Source organism: Nomascus leucogenys, chromosome 23 (genome assembly GCF_006542625.1).
Source record: "Nomascus leucogenys isolate Asia chromosome 23, Asia_NLE_v1, whole genome shotgun sequence".
NCBI classification, from domain to species: Eukaryota; Metazoa; Chordata; class Mammalia; order Primates; family Hylobatidae; genus Nomascus; species Nomascus leucogenys.
The window spans coordinates 3,368,972-3,394,700 of record NC_044403.1 but is presented as its reverse complement, the minus strand read 5'-3'; the positions used below and the strand labels follow the sequence as shown (position 1 = coordinate 3,394,700).

The 25,729-nt window shown below is 38.4% G+C and overlaps 1 protein-coding gene across 8 annotated transcripts in view; it reads right to left on the bottom strand.

The window, feature by feature from the left end:
* CAPRIN2 (caprin family member 2) overlaps positions 1-25,679 on the bottom strand; it is a 45,597-nt gene extending 19,918 nt beyond the window's left edge. For 4 of the 8 annotated variants that reach the window (XM_030804543.1, XM_030804548.1, XM_030804546.1 and 1 more), the window contains exons 1-7: positions 24,082-25,255; positions 21,852-21,914; positions 11,432-11,518; positions 5,430-5,668; positions 4,046-4,128; positions 1,768-1,935; positions 666-709 (exon numbers count right to left, since the gene is read on the bottom strand). In XM_030804543.1, the coding sequence (XP_030660403.1) occupies positions 666-709; positions 1,768-1,935; positions 4,046-4,128; positions 5,430-5,668; positions 11,432-11,518; positions 21,852-21,914; positions 24,082-24,333 (936 nt within the window). In that variant the 5' untranslated portion in view covers positions 24,334-25,255. Of the gene's footprint in view, positions 1-665; positions 710-1,767; positions 1,936-4,045; positions 4,129-5,429; positions 5,669-11,431; positions 11,519-21,851; positions 21,915-24,081; positions 25,256-25,440 lie in introns of those variants that run through there. The other 4 variants (XM_030804544.1, XM_030804542.1, XM_030804545.1 and 1 more) reach the window with 4 other exon arrangements.
* Positions 25,680-25,729: the final 50 nt, after the last annotated feature.

Sequence of the window (25,729 nt, the reverse complement as noted above, 5' to 3'; positions counted from 1 at the left end):
ACTTGCCTAAGACTGGTAAGAATTGCTTGATTTGGATTCTTCTACCAAGGCTGTTCCGCCTTTGCCAGCCTTAGGACTCTTCTCCTCAGTTGACTCCCTCAAACATTAAAAGGCAGAAGATAGCTCAACTTTAAAGTTAAATTATGTAACCTTAAACCTGACATTTCCTAAGTTACCAGTGTTTTCTTTATTTCCTTTATACATCGATTACACTGTTTTTGAATCTCCTGTTCTTTTCAGCTTCCCATGAATTTCAATGTCACTTCAGAAAGAGAACAAATACCCCTTTCTGCTACCAATGTGAGTAAATTCTGGAGAGAGCAAAGTCTTGCGCATCTTAAAGTTCCTCTAACATAGGAGCCAAAAATAGATATCATGTGGGCAGTTAGTGTGGCAGGCCAAATTCTAAGTAATTTAGAATTTAGATCAACCTCTTTAATCCTCACAATAACCCCATGAAGTAGTCATTATCATTATCTCTATTTTATATATGAGGATAACAGACACAGCTGGACCAGATTTCTTGCCCAAAGTCCCTAAGCTAGTAAACTGCAGAACCAGGGTTCAAGCTCGGGCAGTCTGGCTCCAGAGCCTTAGCTTCCAACCACAACCCTATGCAAAAGGCTGAAAAATCAACATCAGCAAATTGTCTTTCAGTATCTTACCTCTTGTGGTTGTATCTCTGGCTGGGCAAATTCCATTAGAGACTCTGGGATGATAAAAAGAATTTGAATAAATACTAGGTGAACTGTAAGTTTTTAGACAGATTACAACTATAATTCATTCTAGCAACATATTTCAGAAGACTCGTAACAGAAAAAGGGTAATACAATCAAGTATATTGATGGCAAGAGGAATTCTATTGCTTGTTAGTCCAAAGCATGTGGTCTGAGGCTAGTTCAAACCAGTAGCTCTCCTTATGTAAGACACTTTACAAAAGTCAAGTTTCAGTTTAAAACTGGTATCTGATTGAAAATAAGACTATTTCTTCTTATCCTAAAACACAGCTTTTTTCAAGTTAGCATTATAGCTCATGTCCCATGGGGTAAAAACTGGTCATCTCAGCTTGACATAGAGCCCTTAAAAACCTCTTACAAGCCAGTTTAACGTTAGGAGGGGATAAGAGAGTGGAGATACTTAAGCACTGCACTTAGTATTAAGAACTAAGGGGAAATAAACATGGGAAATGGTTTGACTCTTGCTTATGGCTACCAGAACCCTGCCTGGACTACCTCCTTAGAAGAGATATTTCTTTAATAAATCCAGCTTCGGCAAACAAAAGCAGAAGTGCCATTTGCTCAAAATATTTCTTCCCCAGGCAAATGGTAATTTTAAAAGTATATTTTCTTTACTGACTTTAGCACTTTTTTCGCCTGAATCGGTATTTGCACCTTAGGTTAATTACATCCTCATTCTACTACAGTACTGGTTTCTACTACAACTTCCATTGTAAACAATTTTAAATAGAATTATCCTACTAGCCGTTTAACAGAGAGGTTTATTCAAATTCCATAAATGCCTCCTTTTAACCAATGTATTCTTTTGGGACAAAGTACAAACTAATATTTCAATAAGGTTCACTCAGTAAATCATGGTGATAAAGCCTAGAGATGTTTTATAAACCTAGGTTTATCCTGCAGTAAGTAAAGATTTCCATGCATGTAGAACCTAACAAATTAAAATAAGGCAATCACTGCACAATATGTGACTCATTTGGGGTATTAAAAAATGCAACCACTATAAGGATTTTCAGAGGTCACAACAAACCTGACTCTTTGACAGATTCAGTCTTCGATAATTGTGTTTTTTTCTCTGATTGTATTAGCATTTCTTCCTCCAGTGGTACTTCCTTTTCCTTGGCATTTTTGGGAACTGGGATACTTTCAAAATAGCCTGAGTTCAGCAATTTAGACAGTAGATCTTTCAAGTGTTTGTCTAAGAAAGAGTGATTAAGACTTAGTTGTCACATGACCTAACTGAAAATTACTGGGAATAGAAATCCTAATTTTATCCTAGTTGTAGTACATTGTTACAATAGTTTACATTGATGTACATAGTACATCGTTACAATAGTTTACAACAGTTTACATTTTCATGGTACTGACTGGAGAACTTGTCAGTACCATGAAAAGTAAATATGCAGTCCATCTTTATTTTATGCTGAATCAATATGAATTTTAATGAGATCAGAATCTCAAAAGTTCAGCAAGTCACTTAAGTTTCTCTGGACCTCCATTTCCACCATTTGAAAAATGACTAAAAATCAGAGACCCTAATCAAATATGTCACAAAAGCACACATCTATTCCCTGAGATGAGAAATAAGTCATTTTTCCTATCTGCTCCCAAGACATCACAACTAGCAACCATTCTATCTTCCCCAACTAATTACGGCTTTAGAGAAGTAAAAGTCAGTTCCTCAAAAAGATTGGGTTAGAAAATCCTATATTGGACAATCTCTATTAGATTACTAATATTATTAATCTATTTTAGAAAACCCTATCTTTTACAAACTCTGAAGTATTTTTAAACTACAAAATTCCATCATTAAGATTTTACTCGAGTTATGCTGTTTGTCATTCCTACCACCTAACCATTTGATGATCAAGAAAAACCTTAATATGATGCTGAAGTCACTACACTACAAATAGGTCTAAAGTCATTTTATTTTAAAAATCCATTAAAAACATAATCCCAAACTAAGCAGAGTTTCCGTACTTCATCTGAGTCTATTATTCCTTTCACAGTACTATGACATAGATTTTGAGTCTATTATTCCTTTCATAGGAGTACTATGACAGATTTTGTCTTTTTAAAAAAAATCAGCTTTCAGATATAATTTACAGGCAAAATTCTCCTATCTTAACTGTACAGTTTTAACGGATATTTAGTTGTGTTACCACCAGAATCATGATATAGACGATTTTCATCAACCCAAAAAATTCCTTACTACCCCTTTTGCAATTAATCGTCCTCCCCTGACCCCCTGAAAACCAATAACCCACTATCATCCCATTATGTCTTTTCTAGAATTTCATATAAATGAAATCATACAATATGTACTCATTTTATGTCTGGCTTCTTTCACTCAGCATAATTATTTTGAGATTCATCCATGTTGTTACATGTATCAATAGTTCCGTCCCTTTTTTATTGGTGAGTAGATTCCACTGTATGGGTATACCACATTTTATCAATTTATCAGCTGAATAAAGCTAATATGAACATTCATGTACAAGTACTTATATGAACACGTCTTCATTTATCTTAGCTAGAAGACTAATTGCTTAGTGTTATAAGTGTATGCTTCATTTTATTCAAATACTGCCAAACTATTTTCTAAACTCATTTTGCATTCTAACCAAGAAATAAATTTTTAATTTTGATTTAAGCTTGAACAAACTTAGAAATCTTAAGATAGTTATAGACACTTCGATATTTTTTTAAAAAGGAAGCAATCACTGGTAACAAAAATATTTACTACCTTCTAGCGAGTTTTCATTACTCTAAGCTAGTACACAAAGCTATGTACTTCACGTCCAATCATTTGTATTTGGTCATTTGGCCAAAGTCTATTTGGCAAGCCAAAAGAACTCTCTTTCCACAGACCACTTCCAGATCAATAGACAACAATGTTTCAATAGACTATAAAACCATTCATATATTCTTAGGCTGATCTGGTAGATAAGCCTTGATATTAACAATGTATGAATTTAAGATTCTTAAATAGAACAGGTACTACCAAACAGAATAGAAAACTGAACCCCAAAATGATCAAGCTAGTGTTGAAGCCAGTACTTCGCTCTATTTCCAAATCATATTGACTTGCCACTTCAAAACTCTCCCTGAATTCCATTTTAGTGACTAGGGTTATACAATAGCTGCTTTTAACAGAACTAAACAAAGGGATCATTCTCCCAATGAATATAGTATTGTCAGACATGTAAGTTCTGATGGACTGACACAGTTTAGACCCTCAATATCATACTAAACTTCTAGACATAGTTTAGTATTTACTGCATAAGTCCAGAGTAGAGAAAACTCACATGTCGTTCCTACCACTGCTTTCTCACTACCTTCCAAAAGGTCCCAAAAGTACAAGGATGACTGCTCCATCTGGTCTTCAACGCTGACAAGGAAAAGCAGCAGCAGAACAAAGTGGCTTTAGAAGTACATATATATGGAGCAGCACAATTTATGCAATATAACCCATTAACAGACAAGACATTCAAATGTTAATTGTCTTTTTGCTCTTTGGAAACAAAAAAATTGAAATGTATACAAGATGACTAAATGCCTGCTTAAGGATTTCAAATGTAAGAATTTTTCCTTAAAACAACTAAAATATGGATTTTACCAAATAAAACTATTAAACAATAGACCAAAAAGAGTTTAAAGCTGCCAATGCAGTATCATTAGTTCAGGTGTATGCCCTACATAAAAGAACAGTGAAATGGAAATATTAAGAGCTGCATTTGACTTTAAAGAAAGCAGCTTATTTAACAAATTACGTTTGGCTTACATTTCATATATTAAAATGAAGCTACATTCCCTGAACCCACAAAAGTGAAGGAAGCAATGTATAGATGATGATGATGGAGTAGACTATCAGCATGAGAATTAAAAAATATATGGCTATATATAGGCAATTAAGAGTTCTATTAGGCTTCTTTCTGATCAGAGACTGATTTCTGGTAACCGTTGAAATCTGACTCTACTTTAGTAGGGCTAACAAACACGAAGCTGGAATAGCCTGCATCTAACAAAGCAAGAGCACAGCATGTGTCCCCTAGCTGATTTACTCCATCAAAACAAAAAGAGCAATGGATTACTGTGAGGGAAAAAAAAATCAGACAGCCCCAATTTGCAGGTTTTGTATTTTAAACTATTAAATGTACTTATCACTAGTTATTCACAGCATAATAAGAACACCAAATAATTGTTACTTTGAAAGTTTAATGACACCAGCCAAGTTAAATATTATTTACCTCTACTTAAGTATAGCAGGAGTAAGAAGGCAACTCTGAGGAAATTACTTTAAAAGTTTTAGAAATAGATATAATATTATACTTGTACAGGATTAAAACTTGATGCTCAGACCTCATTTTTTTTTTTAAATCAGTATTACAATGAAGAAGCATGTTAATGAGACCATTCACACTCACTTTCCTTCCAGACAATCCGTCAACCCTGTCAGACTCTGGGCCAGCCAAGGTTTCCATATTGAATCAAAGTAATACTTTCTTAATTTCTATCTCCCCCTCTCTAACACACACACACACACACACACACACTCTCTCTCTCTCTCTCTCTCTCACACACACACACACACACTCTCTCTCTCTCTCTCTCTCACACACACACACACACACCCCTAAAAAGCTAAAGTGTCAAGTGTTTCATTTCAGGAAAATCTTTTCATTAGCTTACCTCAGACTTTCATTTCTTTCAGGGCAGGTCAGTTTTGAAAACTTAATGAGGTAGTCAAGTTCTTTTGAAGGCAAATACACTGCACCATTCAAACCCCCTCTGAAGTCTTTTTGTACATGTTCCTGGGTCAAGTTCTGCAATACATACTGAACTTGAAGTATAGTTCGAAGCTTTTTCTTCTCAGCCTCAAGTTTTAGCATGTGCTCCCTTCTCTGGGCCTTCTTCTGCGCTTTTAGTAGCTGTTAAAACAAATGGCTAATTAAGGGTAACAATTCTCTACCATCCCATATTAGCAATACGTGTTCTACAGTCTAAACCCAAATAGCTGAGATTAGATGATAAATCTCATGACTGTCAAACCACCAGTTTAGTCTGTCTCCTTCTTGAGCTAAAGAAGTCACTGAGTAATAAACTGGTTTGTCTCAGTTAACCGGAGCCAAAGGGGTCAAATATCTGACTCCCAAATCCAGGATATGTCTAGTACCGCTAATATCACCATGATGAGTAGCGAAGTACCAATCATCGATGTCCATATTCATTTTACTCTTTCTAATGTATGTGTATCAGTCCTTTTTGGATCTTTTAGGATTTTTTTAAATTTCATATTCCAGGGGAAAAAATATTTGAACTAAAATGGTCAGTTTTCAATGAACCAAAGAAGACTGGCTAAAGCATAAGGGATTGAAAAGCTAACAGACATAAAATGTCTTCCAAGTGTAATGCCAAAAACCAGCCACAGCAAACGTTATTTTGTTTCAGAAGTAAAATTAAAATTTTTAAAATAATAATTTGCCCTGTCAGTCTGGACGGAGCTATATCCTCCAATATTTAGCTGACAAAACAGATACAGAAAATAAATGGAGCTTAAGTTTTCCCTCAGGCCAGGCACAGTGATACACACCTGTAATCCCAGCCCTTTGGGAGGTCGAGGAGGGTGAATCATTTGACCCCAGGAATTCAAGACCAGCCTGGGCAACATGGCAAAACCCCATCTCTACAAAAAATACAAAAATTAGCTGGGCATGGTGGTGTGTGTCTATAGTCCCAGCTACTCAGGAGGCTGTGGTAGACAGGTTGCTTGAGCCCGGGAGGTCAAGGGTACAGTGAGCGGTGACAGTGCCACTACACTCCAGACTAGGCAACAGAGTGAGATCCTGTCCCAAAAAAAAAAAAGGTTTCCCCTCCAAAAATTTGTGTATATAGACTGAGCAGCCCTAGATCTACTCTAAAGCTTAGAACTATAATACCTTAAAGTCTGACGTAATATTCATGGGTCCCAGAAAGGACTTGCCATTTAACTAAAAAGTACTATCTCTTTCCATTAAGAAACCTAAAAGGTCTTTTCCCTCCATAGTTTTTCTGATTGTAACGTTTCCGTCATATTGGATGTTTCACAAGGTTTGAAGATTAAAATACAAAAAAAAAAAAAAACAACTAAGATTTTTCCTATAGATGGGTCAAAGTACTTTGATATAGCATTGATATTTTAAATTATGTAAAAGAGATGTTCATAAATCCTAACATTAAAATTAGAGGGGAAAACCTCATGTAAAAGATTCACTGTGGCATAATCCCTTCCTAGGGGATGTGGAAGCAACTTAATAAATATGATTTGTGCTACTGCTAGGGACAGAAAGATAGTAAGTGAAGATAAAATTTTGAGAATGAGAAATAGACTGGTTGAAGGTTGCATGGGCAAGCACATTTTCTCAGATGGGAAAGGCTCAGTAAGGCTTCTTCCAAGACCTCAGTATAGACTGCATCAATAACACTTACCAAAACTATAGGATTCTCTCATCTTGCTTGAGAGAAGAAAAGAGGACGGAGGTGGCACTCCTAGCTCTCCAAAACACTGGAGTTTCTCATGGTATAGGGAAACGCAACTGATTCACAGGGCATCTTCAGACAATTATACCACATGATTATCTCAGATTTGGCCAGTCTCCCAAGGTAGGACTGGGTGGTCATATGGGCTCATGCCACCTTGAACTTCCCGTATCAAAGTATTTTTGGGTTTTTTGTTTGTTTTTGAGACAGAGTATCATTATGCCATCCAGGCTGGGGTGCAGTGGCACAATCAAGGTTCACTGCAGCTTCGACCTCTTGTGCTCAAGTGATCCTCCCACCTCAGCCTCCTGAATAGCTGGAACCACAGGTACGTGCCACCATGCCGGGCTTATTTTTTTTTTTTTTTAATAGAGATGAGGTCTATGTTGTCCAGGCTGGTCTTGAACTCCTGAACTCAAGCAATCCTCCATCCTCCTCCCAAAGGGCTAGGGTTACAGACGTAAGCCACCATCCCTGGCTATTTTTTATTTATCTGCATCTATGATGACAGGGACTACATCTACTGTTCACCAATATTCACTAATGCCCAGCACAGAGTCTGACAAATACCAGGGCCTCAAATTTTTGTTGAATAAAAGCAAGTATCAGGAAAGTCTCCCAGATCATGATCAGGTGTCATGAAAAGCCATGGACAAGAGCCAATTTCTCCTTCTTTAGATGAAAATTAGAAAGGTGGGTTACATTGTTCTCTTTTTCCAGTTGAGGACCAGTTTGGAAAGGAAACCACTCTCAATCAGTAGTACTGAATGATAAAATTGGTTTTCTTTTTTTTGAGACATAGTCTCACTCTGTCACCCAGCCTGGAGTGCAGTGGCACAATCTCGGCCCACTGCAAGCTCCGTCTCCCGGGTTCATGCCATTCTCCTGTCTCAGCCTCCTGAGTAGCTGGGACTATAGGCGCCCGCCACCACGCCCGGCTAATTTTTTGTATTTTTAGTAGAGACAGGGTTTCACCTTCTTAGCCAGGATGGTCTGGATCTCCTGACCTCATGATCCGCCCACCTTGGCCTCCCAAAGTGCTGGGATTACAGGCGTGAGCCACCGCACCCGGCCAATAAAATTGGTTTTCTTAATCCAGACTCAGAATGATGAATCCCTACCAGGAGATAGAGCTCATGAGGACAAAGCAGAATGTGACAAGGTCGAAAAGAAGGACTTCCAAATTTACTTTGAAGGGAAAAAACAAAATGTTCCACAAGCTGCAAAACTGGCTATCATAGAACATGTCTGACAAAAGAAAAACTTAAAAGAGGAGCCTAAAAATTACCAGGGGGGAAAAAAAAAAACCTCAAAAGTACTGCCAAGCACCTTTCAGGGTCTTGATTCAGTAAGGCAACCTCCAAAGTACTTTATCATGTCACCTAAAATGAAAGTAAATCTCAAACACAGGCAACTAAAAATAATTTCATGGATATTAACAAAATTTGGTGAGTTGGGAGCTACCTCTAGACTACAGCGGCAAAGAAAAAAAAAACAGGTAAGACACTATATTCATGGTATAGGGAAAAGGTACCTAGGGCCATATCTTGGCTCTACCACTTACTGGCCATATGACTTTGAATACGTTCCTTTTACTTAAATGTAAAACTCGAAACTATAAAAACCCTGTAAGATAACCTAGGAAATACCATTCTGAATATAGGAACTGGCAAAGATTTCATAACAAATATGCCAAAAGTAATCACAACAAAAGCAAAAACTGACAAGTTAGATCTAATTAAACTTAAGAGCTTTTATACAGCAAAAGAAATCATCAACAGAGTAAACAGACAACCTACAGAACGGGAGAAAACCTTTGCAAACTATGCATCTGACAAAGAGCTAATATCCAGTATCTATAAGGAAGTTAAATAAATTTACAAGAAAAGTAAACATTAAAAAATAAGCAAAGGACATAAATAGACACTTTTCAAAAGAAGACATATATGTGGCCAAAAAGCATATGATAAAAAGCTCAACATCACTGATCATTAGAAAAATGCAAATGAAAACCACAATGAGAAGCCATCTCACACCAGTCAGAATGGTTATTATTAAAAAATCAAAAACTGAAAAATGCTGGCAAGGTTGCAGAGAAAAGGGAATGCTTACACACTGTTGATGAGTGTAAATTAGTTCAATCATTGCGGAAAGCAGTGTGGCAATTCCTCAAAGAGCTAAAACCAGAACCACCATCTGACCCAACAATCCCATCACTGGGTATATATCCAAAGGAATATAAATCATTCTACCATAAAGACACAGGCATGCGTATGTTCATTATAGCACTATTCACAATAGCAACGACATGGAATCAATCTAAATGCCCATCAATGATAGACTAGATAAAGAAAACGTGGCACATATATACCATGGAATACCATGCAGCCATAAAAAAGAACAAGATCTTGTCCTTTGCAGGAACATGGATGGAGTTGGAGGCCATTATCCTTCACAAACACAGAAATAGAAACCAAATACCACATGTTCTCACGTATAAGTGGGGGCTAAATAATGAGAACACAGGGACATACAGAGGGGAACAACACACACTGGAGCCACTTAAGGGTGGAGGTTAAGAGGAGGGATAGGATGAGAAAAAATAACTATTAGGTACAAGGCTTAGTACTGGGTGACAAAATAATCTATACAACAAATCCCCATGACATGAGTTCACCTTTATAACAAACCTGCACATACACCCCTAAACCTAAAATAAAAGTTTTCTTAAAAAGAAGAATAAGTCACGCATGTAATCCCAGCTATTTGGGAGGCTGAGGCAGAAGAATCGCGTGAACCCGGGAGGCGGAGCTTGCAGTGAGCCAAAATCGCACCATTGCACTCCAGCCTGGGCAACAGGGTGAGACTCCCGTCTCAAAAAAAGAAAAAGAATAAGTTACTTTTGCTCTGAGTCTCAGATTCCTGATGTGTAAAATGGGACTATTTAGACCAACTTCCCAGACTATTGTAAAAATCAAGAGGAACTGCATAGGTGCCTGGCACAAGGTAGGCATTTTTTACACGTTTTTAATCTAAAAAGAAGAAAAGAATACCATATATTAGAAAAATATAGGCCTAAATGAAAAACTAAATTGTTACTGGGTAACTCTGAGTAAAGACAGAAGACAGAAAATTTTAAATATCATAAAAGTATACTTCTAACCATATTTGTAATCCTTCTTAACCAAGAATTAAGATGGTAAATGTCTCCAGCCTAGAAGAATTTTTTTGATTCCAGAGGAATGGAGAAGAGAATTTTAGTTCACTATAAAGAAAAACAGGCCAGGGCGATTGCTCACACCTGTAATCCCAGCATTTCGGGAGGCCAAGGCAGGAAGATCCCTTCAGCCCAGGATTATAAGCCTGCAGTGAACTATGATCACACCACTGCACTCCAGGCTGGGTGAGAGAGCGAGACCTTGTCTCTGAAACATAATAAAAATATATATATAAATTTTTAATAAAAACATCCAAAAAAAATAGAAGATATTATCTTATGAGGCATGCTCTCCACTCCAGGAATGAATGTATTTAAAAATTTCCGCAATTGTTGGAACATGATCTTTAAAGGACCTTCTAATGCTGAGATTTGAAAAAGTAAAGAATACTTCACTGAGAAGTGTTTAAGACTTCGTATTACTGATTAAATTTGTCAGAGATAAAAGTCTGAACTGCCAACATAGAGAACCTAACAAGCAGTGAGGCCAGATTTAACTCTATTTAACATGAGTCATTTATTTTCCCATTAATAATTTTCATGCTTTCAAGACTACCAACTCTGTTGTCTCATATGTTAAATAATGTGAAAAAAGCCTATCTTATATAAATTTACAAGCCTATATTCTAAAATATCTTTAATAAATATACCTTATCAAAAGTTTGATTGCCTTACTCAATGATTTCTATAATTTGACAATTAAATAACATACATTAGATAACTAATGCTTTATTCACAATGCCTCATATTCAGATGCCATTTGTGTTCTCCCTTGAGACTACAGAAATCTGAAAAAACTAGTTCTCCAAGTTATCCTCAACCCTCTATCACAATAAAATATCAGCAGAAATTAGAAGAATAATAACCAAGCACCATTACTAGACACTGACACACTGACATTTTCTCCAAGATCAGTGGTTAAAACCAGTCTCAGGAAAAGCAAAGAAAACATACTCACATCTAGGCTCAACCCAGAAAAGGTTTTCTGAAGCTCCTTGGCAAATTCCAAATTATGTACCACTTCTTCATATTTCTCTACTGCTTCCTACCAAACAGGATAAGAAAACATCAATTTTGTGACTGTTTAAGTATAAATATGTGAAAATAAGTGTTTCTTAAACACAGTAGAAGAGATTTAAGACCTTATAGCTATTTACTATACATACACAAAAAAAGTACTTTCCTAAAGAAAAAGGAGAAAGAGTATTAATACCAGTTATATTAAGTTGCATTTAAAAATTCAATTCTAATGCCAGAAATTCAATTTTTGTATTAGAAATATGAGTCCTAATTTTACCCTATAAAGTCTGAGATCAGAAAGGCCTGTTGGTTTTAATAGCACTGAGCCAATGGGATTTCTCTGTTAATATTCATTCACTACTCAAACATATTACACAAATAGCATGGTGGGTATCAAACAGATGAACAAGCAACTTCGAGACATTATAATATGGTAGAAAGATTTAGAATAATTACCTGCAACACACAAAAATAAATATTATAACAAACAATATGCAATGTCCTACAGGAAATTTAAAGGAACAAAACTTTTTTTTAAATATTTCCCAGATGAACTACATTGACAGAAAAGAGGGGGGCATTTCATGGGACTTTAACTCAAATCTATGTGGAAAGAGAAAGGACCAATCTGAAACAGAACAAGGTGGAGAACCTGCGCAACCAGATAAATACATATTATAAAGCCTCAGTAATTAAAATAGTGAAGTATTACACTCCAAGGTATCCACCCAAAAGAAACGAAAACATGTCCACATAAAGACTTGTACATATATGTATACAGCAGCATAATGGCCCAAAATGAAAACAATCCAAATATCCAGCAACTGGTAAGTGGATAAACAAAATGTGGTACACCCATACAATGGAATACTAGTCAGCAATAGAAACAAATGAAATACTGATACACGCTATAGCATGGATAAACCTCAAAAATATTATGCTAAGTAAAAGAAGCCAGATGCAGAAGACTATTTTATGCGGAATGTCCAGAAAAGACAAATTTTTAAAGATAGAAAGTAAATCAGAGCACAAAAGAGAACTTCGGGGGGATGATAGGAATACTCTAAAATGAGACTGTGCTAACAGTTCGATAACTCTACAAATTTACTATAAACAAATGTATGCTTAGAATGGGTTTACTTTGTGTTAGGTACATCATACCTCAATAGTGTTGCAAAAAATAGACTGATATTAAGTCTTTATAAAGGTACAGAACAATATGAACTCCTATGTAATAATACCAGTATTAGTATAAATTGGTACAATAATTTTGGAAAACAGTTCAGTATTTTTACCTATGAAGTTGATCATGAGCATGTCCTACAGCCTAATGATACGTACCCTGAAAAAAAATCTTACTCCTGATTCTCAGTAACACCTAAAAGATTCCTCAAAGTAAAATTCTTCATAGTGACAAAAAAACCCCAAAACCTCAAGCATCCATCTATTTACAGACTAAAACTAAGTAGAGAGAACCAAATAAAATACAGGCACTTGTATTGATATAAAAATACTAAATATAATGAGTGAAAAAAGCAAACTGCAGAATATATAGCATGATACCACTTACTATTAGGTACAAAAAAAAGCAACTCTAACAGGGCAGCAAAAAAAAAAAAAAAAAAGATGCTCTTAAAAGCAAGAGAAAACTTCAGGGTCACGGTTACAGGAAGGAGAAAGTACCACACGAGAAGGGAGCCTCAACACTGTTGGAAACAGACTACGTGAGTTGAGAGTCGGGTTCTGGTGCTTGCTTTATTATGTGTTATAACTTACATGGAATACATTGTTTCAGCCATATATTTTATAATAAAAAGGTATAGAGATCGTCCTGCTACAGAAACAAGAATGAGCGGATAACATTACCAGGATATACAGTCCTCAGAGGGATGTAAAACTATAAAGAAATACTCCTCCATATCTACTCCCAAATGGTATTAACTTTGACTCAAGAAAAACAGCATCAGCTGGGAACTACCTCAACTTTCCATCATCTAATGTAGACCTATCCTTTCATTTTTCCTTTCTTTACTAAGTGAATAAGGTATCCCGCCACCCTGCCCCCGCTTCTACCTGTGCCCTGGATCCTATGGAATTGTGCCTTCATACAAAACTTTACTTTAGGATTCCCTCTTTAATGTCTTCTAACAAAGAGCTGCTCCCTCTCTATTGATGCTTAAATCAGCATTTTACAAGTTCATGTCATCCCCAATCTGAACAAGAAAAATTAATTCTTCTGTGACAACTACTTCCCTCCAGCCTTACACAAATTCAAACGTGTTTTCAGTCTCCAGCTCTTCAGACCTCATCAACCCGGATTCCGTTTCTGCCATCCCACCAGAACTGTTTTAGCTGAAGTTACCAATTGTCGATGTCATCCTTTAAAGCTATGGATCTTTTATAGCTCTCATTTTGGTTGACTTAGCAGCAGCCTTCAACAAAAAGGCACACTCCTGCTCTACAGACATTTCTTGTTTTTCCTAACACTAAACTTCCATTTTTCTCCCATTTCTCCAGCTGCTTATTTACTAGCAATTTTTCCATTAGCTTCTCTCACCTGCTTTTAGCACCTGTAAAATAGGAGTAATAGAACCTACCTCACAAAGATGCTGTACAATTTAAATGACTGCATATGTATAAAGCACTCAGAATGATGCCTGACCCTCATAGGCACACTGCATTTTTAGCCATTATTGTCCAAACATTAAATGTCAGAGTTCCTCAGGATTCTGTCCTAGGTTTCTCTATTCTGCTTTCTATACTCTCACCCAAGACAGTCTTATCTCCTCTAATGGTTTCAAGTAGCGGTCATACAGGTGATACTTCTATCGGCTAAACTTCTCCATGCTCCAGACCCATTTACCTAAACACCTGGTACCAGACACTGATGTCTCCCAGGCACATTAAAATCAATAGTACAAAATTGAGCTCTTTATATCCTACTCCATCCTCCCAAACCTCCTTCTGCCCCAGTGGCCCCACGTTTAATAAATGGTTTTGCCATCCATCCACTGTTCAAGCGAGAAACCTGAAACCACTCTCAGCTCTACCCTCTACTCCTGTATCCAGTTACCAAGCCATGATGATTTTACCTCTCAAATCCAGCTACTTGATTCAAGTCCCTCTGCCACTACCTTGGTAGGGCTCCCATAATCATTCACCTAGACTACAGGCAACCCTTTTCTAATTTCCTTACATCCATACACCATCTCCAAACCATACTTCACACTGCAATCAAGGTGATTTTTTTTAACTAAAAATCTGTAGTTGTTCCCTGCTTAAACGTATCTGTACAATTTCTGATGCCTTTGGAAAAAAGTAATTATCAAATAGTATACAAAGACCTACCCCCTCCAGCTTCATCACCCATCCACGTGACCTTCTTTCCAGTTTTTGAAAAAGGCTCTTTGTAAAAAAACCAAAAATCTGTTCCTTCTTAGAGCCTTTACACATGCAAGCATCTGCCTAGCCTTCTGTTCTTCTTCCTCCCTCCCTCCTTTCACTGGCTAAGTCTCATTCATATTTTAGGTCTTTTTTTTTTTTTTTTTTTTTTTGAGACAGAGTCTCACTCTGTCACTCAGGCTGGAGTGCAGTGGGTACGATCTCGGCTCACTGCAAGCTCCGCCTCCTGGGTTCACGGCATTCTCCAGCCTCAGCCTCCTGAGTAGCTGGGACTACATGTGCCCGCCACCACGCCCGGCTAATTTTTTGTATTTTTAGTAGAGAGAGGGTTTCACCATGTTAGCCAGGATGGTCTCGATCTCCTGACATTGTGATCCGCCTGCCTCGGCCTCCCAAAGTGCTGGGATTACAGGCGTAAGCCACTGCACCCAGCCTCATATTTTAGGTCTTAACTAAAGTTCTTCCTTTCTTAGGATTGATCCTGCATTACAATCCCTTATCATCCTGTACTTCAACTTCTTAAAATCCATCATATACTGTATTTGCTTATTCTCCACCACATTATAGACTCCATGTGGTAATGATTACATTTGTCCCTTAGGTATTATAACCCTAATATTAAGTACAGTACCTCCTAGAGTAGATACTTAATATATTTTGTTGAATGAATAAAAGATAGTTCAGATGATCTTAGAGAGCATTAGATATGCTCAAGATTCTGAACAATTTAAAACTTTTGAAAGAAATCATACATTGAGAGCTGTTTTAAGCAAAGGACACCACAGACAACAGGACTGGTGAACTGAAGGTAAGATCTCAAGACAAGGATATCAACTAGGAAGCATATGTAAAGTTTAGGTGGCTTGCCTTGACTAGGCCAATAGCAGTGGAATTACAAAAGAGGGAAGATTCTATATTATTTATTGAGTTTACTATAGATGTATTAAATATAACACAGGATCACAGTTCAGCAGCAAAAAATGGGTACCAAATTCTAATTCCTTAACAACAAAAACTTTGGCAGAACCAAAGGCATCAAGTTCCCCTTGCCTATTGCTTGAGAATTCACTTCAATCTCATCTCTTTATTTCAAATCCAGATCTGAACCAAACATACTAAAGTTATAAATGTAACAATTTAAGTCATTTAAATTATAAAGTTACATTAAATTATTACAAATTAAAGTGACTCCAAAAATAACTTCATTAGACATTCTTTTTACTATTTGAAAAGAGAAACGTACGTTACCAATTTAACATAAACCTTATGTAGCTCAGCCTTGACAGATTCCTTAAGAGTTACTACTTCAAAGAGGCTGCAAGAGCCATATAGAACATTACAAGTTTTATTTACATTATTATAAGTACCTATTGGGTTAAAGAAGAAAATCAAACTAAAATTATAAAACATCACAAATAATATTGAAAACACAGTATCAAATCAAATACAACTGAACCAGTGCTTGAAGGAAAATTCAGTCTTCAAGAAATTTTAGAAAATTTTCACAATTAGAAAAAGCAAATAACCAAAAAACAAAAAGGCAGAAAAATTTTTAAAAAGTGGAATAAAGTAAGTCCAAAAGCTGATTTTGGGTGGGGGGGTGGAATACACCCCTAGATAATTTAAGAGTAAACTAAGGAAATAAAACCACACAAAATTATAAAGTAACAACAGAAACAAGCTGTATTAAACTTTTATTAAAAACTATTTGGCCCTAATCTATGCAAATAAATTTTAAAAACTGAATGAAATAGGTGATTTTCAATGAAGTTTTAAAAAACTGATGCCAAAAGAAATCTAAACAAAATCAATTTCCAAAGAAAAACATAGAGAATATTTTCAAAGAGCTCCCACCTCAAAGAGAACCAGGCACAGATAGTTTCTCACACAATAATTCAACCAAACTTTAAAGACCATGTATAGTAGAAACACTGCCACAATATTAAAAACAACAACAAAAGAATTGGTGAATGAGTAGATGGAGAACAGAGAATTTTTAGGGCAGTGAAACTATTCTGTATGATATTACAACGGTGGATACATTTGCATTTAACAAAACCCATAGAGCTGGGTGCTGTGACTCATGCCTGTAATCTCAGCTACTCAGAGGCTAAGAGGATCACTTGAGCCCAAGAGTTCAAGGCTGCAGTGAGCTATGAGATTGTGCCATTGCACTCCAGCCTGGTAAGAGAGAGACCTTGTCTCTTAAAAACAAACACACACCAACAAAAACCACAGAATGTACAGCACCAAGAGTGAACCCTAATGTAAACTCTAAACTACGAACTTTGGGTGATGATGATGTGTCAACGTAGATTCATAGAAAGTAAAAAACGTTATTTCTCTGATGAGAGATGTTGATAGTGGAAGAGGTTGAGCTTGTGTGGGGTGAAAGTGCTACTCCAGTGAATGCATGAATAATAAGAAATCAAATGCTACTGCTGACGTGCACAAGATTTGAGTGGTATTTCCTTAAGTCAAAACCTAGTCTAGAACAAGACCCTAACTCTCTTTTATTCTGTGAAGGCTGAGAGACTGACGAAGCTGCAGAAGAAAAGTTGGGAGCTAGCAGAAGCTGGTTCATGAGGTTTAAGGAAAGAAGTCATCTCCATCACATAGAAGTACAAGATGAATCAACAAGTGCTAGTGTAGAAGCTGCATCAAGTTAGCCAGAAAATCTAGCTAAGATAATTGACGAAGCTGGCTACACTAAACAACAGATTTTCAATGTAGACACAAGAGTCTCCTATTGGAAGAAGGTGCCATCTAGGACTCCCATAACTAGAGATGAGAAGTCAATGCCTGACTTCAAAGCTTCAAAAGACATGCTGACTTTCTTATTAGGGTCTAATGCAGCTGATGACTTTAATTTAAGGCCAATACTCATTTATAATTCTGAAAATCCTAGGACCCTTAAGACTTATGCTAAATCTACTCTGTGCTTTATAAACAAAGTAACAAAGCCTGGATGATAGCACACCTTCTTACAGCACAGTTTACTGAATATTTTAATCCCACTGTTGAGACCTATTGCTCAGAAAAAAAAGATTTCTTTCAAAATATTACTGCTCATTGACAATGCACCTTGTCACCCAAGAGCTGCGACAGAAATATACAAATCAATGATGTTTTCATGCCTGATAACGTAACACACATTCTGCAGCCCATGGATCAAGGAGTAATTTTGACTTTCATGTCTTCTTAAGAAATACATTTGGCCAGGCACGGTGGCTCACGCCTGTAATCCCAGCACTTTGGGAGACCGAGGCAGGCAGATCACCTGAGGTTGAGAGTTCGAGACCAGCCCAACATGGAGAAACCCCATCTCTACTAAAAACACAAAATTAGCCAGGCATGGTGGCACATGCCTGTGATCCTAGCTACTCAGGAGGCTGAGGCAGGAGAATCGCTTGAACCTAGGAGGTGGAGGTTGTGGTGAGCCGAGATCACGCCATTGTACTCCAGCCTGGACAACAGGAGCGAAACTCCGTCTCAAAAAAAAAAAAAAAGAAAAGAAACACATTTTGATAAGGCTATAGCTGCCATAGACAGTGATTTGTCTAATAGATCTGGGCAAAGTAAATTGAAAAGTTTCTGGAAAAGATTCCCTACATTCTAGATGTCATTAAGAACATTTGCGATTCATGGGAGGATGTCAAAATATCAACATGAACAGGAGTTTGGGAAAAGCTGACTCTAACACTAATGGATGACTCTGAGGGGGTTCAGAACTTTAGCAGAGGAAGTAACTGCAGATGTGGTGAACATAGCAAGAGAACTAGAAGTAGAGCCTGAAGATATGACTAATTGCCGCAATCTCAGGATAAACTTTTAATAGATGAGTTGCTTCTTATGAATAAGCAAAGAAAGTGATTTCTTGAGATAGACTCTACTGGTAAAGATACTATGAACATTGTTGAAATGACAACAAAACCTTTAGAATTTTACATAAACTTATAATTGATAAAGCAGCAGCAGGGTTCGAAAGACTGACTCCAATTTTGAAAAAAGTCCTACTGTGGGTAAAATCCTATCTAACAGCATCACATACTACAGAGACATCTTTCATGAAAGAAAGAGTCCATCAACGTGGCTAATTTCACTGTTGTCTTATTTTAAGAAATTGCCACAGCCACTCCAACCTTCAGCAACCACCACCCTCATCTGTCAGCAGTAATCAACACTGAGGCAAGACCCTCCTCAGCCAGTGAAAAGATTACAATTCACTGAAGGCTCAGATGATCATTAGCATTTTTTAACAATAAAATAATTTTTAATCAAGGTGTGTACCTTCTTTTTGACACAGTGCTACTGCACACTTAACAGACTACAGTATAGGACAAACGTAACTTTTACATGCACTGGGAAACCAAAAAATTTGTGTGACTTGCTTTATTGCAATCTTCACTTTATCTTGGTGGTCTGAAACAGAACTCATAATATCTCTGAGGTATGCCTATACTGGTAACAGTTCTCTAAAGATTCTGTTTTTTTTTCCTTCTGGCTTATTTGCATTTTCTAAATTTTCTACCTTACATATTGCATGTATGAGGTGTGATTTCTCAAAAGTACCACCAACTACGTGCTTAGTTACATCTAAAGACCTAACATTCATTTTATATGTAGTAAGTCTACATGTAATAAATATTTTATATACCTACTACATGTTATACTCTATTCTACGCACTAGGAATACAGCAATGAACAGACAAAATCCTTACTTTCATAGAACTTACATTGTAAGGGTAGGAAAGAGACAAGATAAAACATAGCTTGTCAGAGAAGTGCTAACTTCTATTAAGAAAAATTAAGCAAGGAAAGGAGCTAAGCAGTGTGAATGGGGAAGTGGAGGTACAGTGAGGTGAGAACAGATCTCATTGTGGGTACCTTCAAATACAAGGCTGAAGGAGGTCGGGAATTGAGCCATTGAAACATCTGGAAAAAGAGCATCCTGAGCAGTAGGAACATCATGTGCGAAAAGCCCTGCAGAAGTGTGCCTGGGATGCCTGAGGAGCAGCAAGGAGGCTAGGGTAGGTAGAATGGAGCTAGCGAGGGAAAGAAGAGCAGGAAATGGAGTCAAAATGTCAAAGGAAGTGGGAAGGATATTCTGTAGGGCTTTGTAGACACAGTAAGGACATTTTACCAACAGATGGAAACAAATGGGGACTTCTGAGCAGAGGAATAACCATCTTGACTTGCATCAGAACAGGATCACTGAATTTACTATGCTGAACAGACTTGGAGAGAGCAGAAACAGAAAAACCTGTGAGGCAGAAGTAATTACTACTGTAATAAGTAATGCAGATGAAAGATTATATAGCCTGGATGAAGACGGCAGAAATGGTCAGTTTCCTGATTTACCTTAAAGGGAGAAGTGAGCAGACTTGCGGATGAGCTGGATGTGAGCTATGAGGAGAAAGGAGATAAGTTCTCCAAGATTTTTGGCAACTCCTTCTAGTTGATCAAGCCATCAACTGACATAGCTAAGATTAGAGGAGGAGCAGGTTTTGGGGAGCAGGGAAAAATTACGAAGTGTCAGATAGGCAACTGGACACAGAAATATTGAGTTCAGAGGACTGATCTGTTGGGAATATAAATTGGGCAGTTGTCAACATATTACTCCAGATATCAAAGTTCATACATTTATTATAGAAACAACATGTGGCTATAAAGACAGTAATGAAATATTGAGAATGAAGTTTGCCTGGCTGGGGCAATGAATATAGCATGTCCTTAACATTTCTTAGAGAGCTACCATGGGAACAATCAATCTCCAACCCCCTCTCCCCGATGTTTCTTAAAAATAAAGAACACAACTCTTAACAGGACACTTCGTTCAAGAATATTTACACACAAAGAAGTTTTATCACTTTAAGAGTTATTGACAACAGAGCGAAACTCCATCTCAAAAAAAAAAGGAGTTATTGAACACACCATGACTTTAAAACAAAGCCATGCTGAAATGCTGCACATCCAGCTAAGTCCTCTCCCCAGCTAAGTGAGCGCACCATTTGCAGAGCTCACACAATGCAAATATGTGTCTCAGCAAAATTATAACTTACTACATCACAAAAATTCTGGGTCAGTGAAGAGGAGTCACTATGGAATGGGAAAAGTCCTTGAATGCCAGTATCTATGATGTATAGCCAAAAATTTTAGTTGAAAAACATAAAGACAAAAGACCCACAAACAAGATCAAATAATTTTCAAATAAATGTGTCCCTTCTTAGTCAGGAAACATGATCAAGTCAAAATGGCAAACATCCACGAAGCACTGTTTTCTTTCCACGTTGCAAAAACTCTGCTTCACAAAGTACATAAAATTTGCAATTACCAGGTATATCATTGACAAGTTAACCAATGGAAAAAATCAAGTAGCCTAATGCCTAATGTTTATAGTAAGTTTTTTTTTTTTTTTTTTTTTTTTTTTAAGGCCAGATATCTATCAGATAACATGCCTCCTGAGAGGGGACACAAAAATCCAGCATAGAAAAGTAGGAAGAGAGCATGAAAGGAATTAAGGTGAGGCAGCTAGAGAAAACTAAGGTAAGCTACAGTAAATACTCTTTCACATTTTGGAGCAGAAAGATGTCAGGTTTAGAATATACCAGTGAAGAGCTGGAAGTTAGAGTATGCCCTTCTCTTCTCCTTCAGTCCACTCTGGCACATAAGTTTAATTTAAATCTGTATGTTAACTCTTAGTAACAGTCTACACCTTTACTCCTGTTTTAACAGTCTACACTCCCATGCATACCATCTTCTAGTCAACAGAAAAAAAAGTCGTATCTGAGATCTAACAGGCACAAACAATGAAGGCTTCTGAAACACTTTTGAACAAACTATGGATTTTAACTGTGTGTGTGCACTATAAAGACTCTGGTCTCACTAAATCCATGTACAGTTTTATTAAGAAAAGAAAACCAGCAAGTCTTACTAAAAGATCATAAGCCACTTACCAACTGGTCTGGATTAAGTTGCTCTCCACTTTTCAGGCGATCCTTATAATCTTCCAGTTTGAGCTACAAAAGAGAAACTTGTATCTACCATAGTCTGATAGAAAATTCAGAAGCAAATAAAGTAAATGCCAGATCTTGTCTCCAGGAAACAAAGTCCTTGAAGTAAGCTATCAATCTACAAGACTATCATTTTACTATAAGGCATGCAGCAACTGTAGATGAGTTCCAGTCAGGGGAGAAAAAATACACAGAATCACGAGTCTGGAATTACAAAAGCTAAGCAGTAATAAAACTATTTTCTCTTAATGACTCTATTAATAACAAACTAGACCACTTAACCCATGGTTACTTACCTAGTAAATCGTATGTCCCCAACACAGTAGCTTCTCAACACGGGACAATTTTGTCCCCCAAAGATACCTGGCAATATCTAGGGATATTTTTGGTTATCACAGCTTGGGAGGGGGAAGAAGAGTGCTACTGTTATCTTGTGGTTAGAGGCCAGGGATGCTGCTAAACATCTTAAAATGCACAGGACAGCCCTTTACAACAAAGAATTATCCTGTACAAAATGTCAGTGGTGTAGAGGTTGAGAAGTCCTACTCTAATCTCATGCTTAAACTATTAGTTCAGTTACCTGTTGAATTATGTGGCATTTTCCTAAAAGGAAACTCCTATTGGAAGTACAGAAACAAAGATTTCTATCATTAGAGTAAGCTCATCCTGAAGTTATTTTTCATATTATATTTGATACTTAAGGAAATTATGAAAAATAAATTGCATTTGTTGGCCCCATAATAATGACATAAACCCACTATGGTATTTTTTTTTTTTTTTTTTTTTGAGACGGAATCTCACTCTGTTGCCCAGGCGGGAGTGCAGTGTCGCGATCTCGGCACACTGCAACTTCCACCTCTCGGGTTCAAGCGATTCTCCTGCCTCAGCCTCCTGAGTAGGTGGGATTATAGGCACCCCCCACCACGCCTGGATAATTCTTTCTGTATTTTTAGTAGAGACAGGGTTTCATCGTGTTGGCCAGGCTGGTCTCAAACTCCTGACCTCAGGTGATCCACCTGCCTTGGCCTCCCAAATCCCAGGGATTACAGGTGTGAGCCACCGCACCCGGACCCACTGTGGTATTCTAAAAGCATTTTTTAGGCTCCTCCTGTGGAAAAATTCTTTCCCAGAAGGTTGAAACAAAAGTACTGGTACTATCAGGTATTCAAAATTAAAAAGGTACTATAGGTAAGCTAGAAAGCATAAGTATACATATACGTAGTTCCTCCACCTGAGGGAGGCTCCGTCAATAGATCCTGCTTTGACCATTTATCATAGTGACGGGGAATTTGTGCTGACCTGGCACACTCACCTTACCACACTTGTGATCAACTGCATGCATTAAAAAGATAAATGGTGAGAGCTACAGAGAAGCTACTAGCAACCTGCCCTTCTTTACTTTCTTAGGTAAAAAAAAAAAAAAATAGAGTCAACCAGACTCTAAGAAGTCTCTTCACACTCCTCCATTAAAAGCAACTTTAAGGTTTAACTAGGTCTTGGCACAAAAGTATTTAAGAGCACATAGATCCAGATAGTCACTCAACCTCACCTGTCCAAAAGCAGAAGAGAATCGTAATATAGCAAAGCAACGTGCAGTCTGTTTCACAGGCTACATGACTCAGGAAATGAAGAAGGATTCAGATCTTTACAACAGCATTTTCTGTAGCTAGGATTAACTCCTGGGTCTCTTTACAAGGCTGACTACCACGCTTTCACCTAGCAATCTTAAATCTTCACCTAACATCACAAAAGTAAGTGGTAAAACATTTTCTAGTTCTACCACGGTTAAACCTTCCAACGACTGCAGCAGTTATACTGCAATATCAACTGCTGCAGAAAGTCACAAGGAAAACAAGCTAAAAAATCAGCTATTAACACATCTATGAAAAGAAACATTAATACTACATAAGGAATTAATCTGACCTAAAATAGCTAGCTCTTAAAGTATTTCAACAGCAGCATGCATAATTTTACTATGAATATTTTTATTCAGTTGTTTTGACAAATGAAACAGAAAATGTTTAATATTTCCAACAAGCCTGCTTGTTTAAAGCAGCTAAACCTAAGGTTAGTTAAATTTTTAGTAAAGAACATCTATGAGCTCTTAAAGAAAAATGTCAGCTCCTTCATCTTTAAGATCACGCATATACAGGACTGGAAGAAAAAAAGTTACCTTCTTTTTCTCGATGTTTCTAATTTTGTGTTTAAGGCATATGAGTCCATTTTCAATATAGGTCTCATATGCTTGGGAAGGAGACGCAGCAGAACTCAGAGTAGACTGCAGGGGGCTCAAGGCCCGCTGGCTTTCCCCATGCTGACTGTGGTTCACTTGGGGCTTGGCTGACTTCATATTCCCCTCTCTTTCCTCCTCTGAATGGCCTGAAGGTGACTGGTAACCAAAAGGGGATGAAGAGAGTTGCACCATTGAAACAGATGAGGCTGAAGGAGGTGGGGGAAAGTTAAGTATAAAATTAGGACTAGAGGGACACAGCCAGGCAATAACTTCCCTGGAAAGTCTAGCCCACTCCCTTAAACTTTTCCACGGAAGTGAGCTCGAAACCCAATGATGCTTCAGATACTTGTACTTTCATCCTACTTTTAAAATAATTAGTGTCGCTAGCCAATAAGGATAGCCTTTACGTAGGCAAAATTCCAGTATAGAGGATGTTTCCAGAAATTCGATTTTCCACATAGGGAGGAAGAACTGCAATGGCTTCAGAGCTCCTTTCTTCTCATGAGGGCAGATCACATTCTAAATAATTCCCATGGCCACGTGATGACACCAAAAGAATAAGCTTTCCACACCGGGACCTAAGGCAGCCACTCAAACCTCTTTACATGGTCCCTCACCACCAGCCCCAACCTCAATCCTGAACGTTTGAAAGAAAATCCCAAACTCAAAACATTCTTTTATAGCTCTAAGTGAACCAGCAGCTTCCTGAACAAGAATACTAACTTCCCCGATTGCTCTGGGGCCTACAAGGCAATCCATCACTACTGGACATTTGCAGACAGGTACTCTCTCAACCTGCAGGAACCCCGCGTTGATTCTCGGTTGTTTGGTTTAGACTAGCCCAAAACCGCTTACACCCAACCAGTTTAAGAGCTCATTCTAGCGAGCCCTTCCCGTGCCCTAATCAGTGGCCCTTGCGCACTTACGTATCCGTCTCTCGACCTCCAAGCACCCGAGTTATCCCTTTCTCCCCCCTTAGGAGCATCCCCAAAGCAAGGACAGAACAGGCCCCATGCACGCCAGCGCGCACCCCCTCAAGTCTCCAGGGGAGCCTGAGCGAAAAGCACCTCTCCCGAGCGGCCACGGAGAGCCCTGCAGGCACCGACGCCCACCCTTCCCACAGCCGCCCCGGGGACGCAGAAGCCACTTCTGCAAGGCCCCGGGGGAGGCTGACCTGGGGAAAACGCACTGGCCGCGGTCCTCGGGAGCCCCCGCCCCGCCCCAGGGATGCCAAGCCGCCCCTCCACCTCGCCGTGGCGCCGGCTGCCCAGACCTGCCCACCCTCGCCGGGTCAGCCACCTCCCTCCGCCGCGCCGACCCAGGCCGCCGCAGCTCGACTTCACCTCCCCAGGCAGCCGAGGCCGCCGCTGCCGCAGCCCGGGCCCGCCTTCCAAATCCGGGGGGAGGCAGGAGCGCTGCGGAGGTGGACCGGCGCCACCCCGCACTCGCGTCTCCTCCTCCTGTCTCCTCCCTCTCCCCTCCCGGTTCTCGCCCGCGGCCTCTGCGGCGCCGGGGACCCCGCCGACTCCGCCGCTCGCGCCTAGGCCCGCCCACCGCGCCGCGCGTGGCTTTTGTAGGCCGCGCCCCG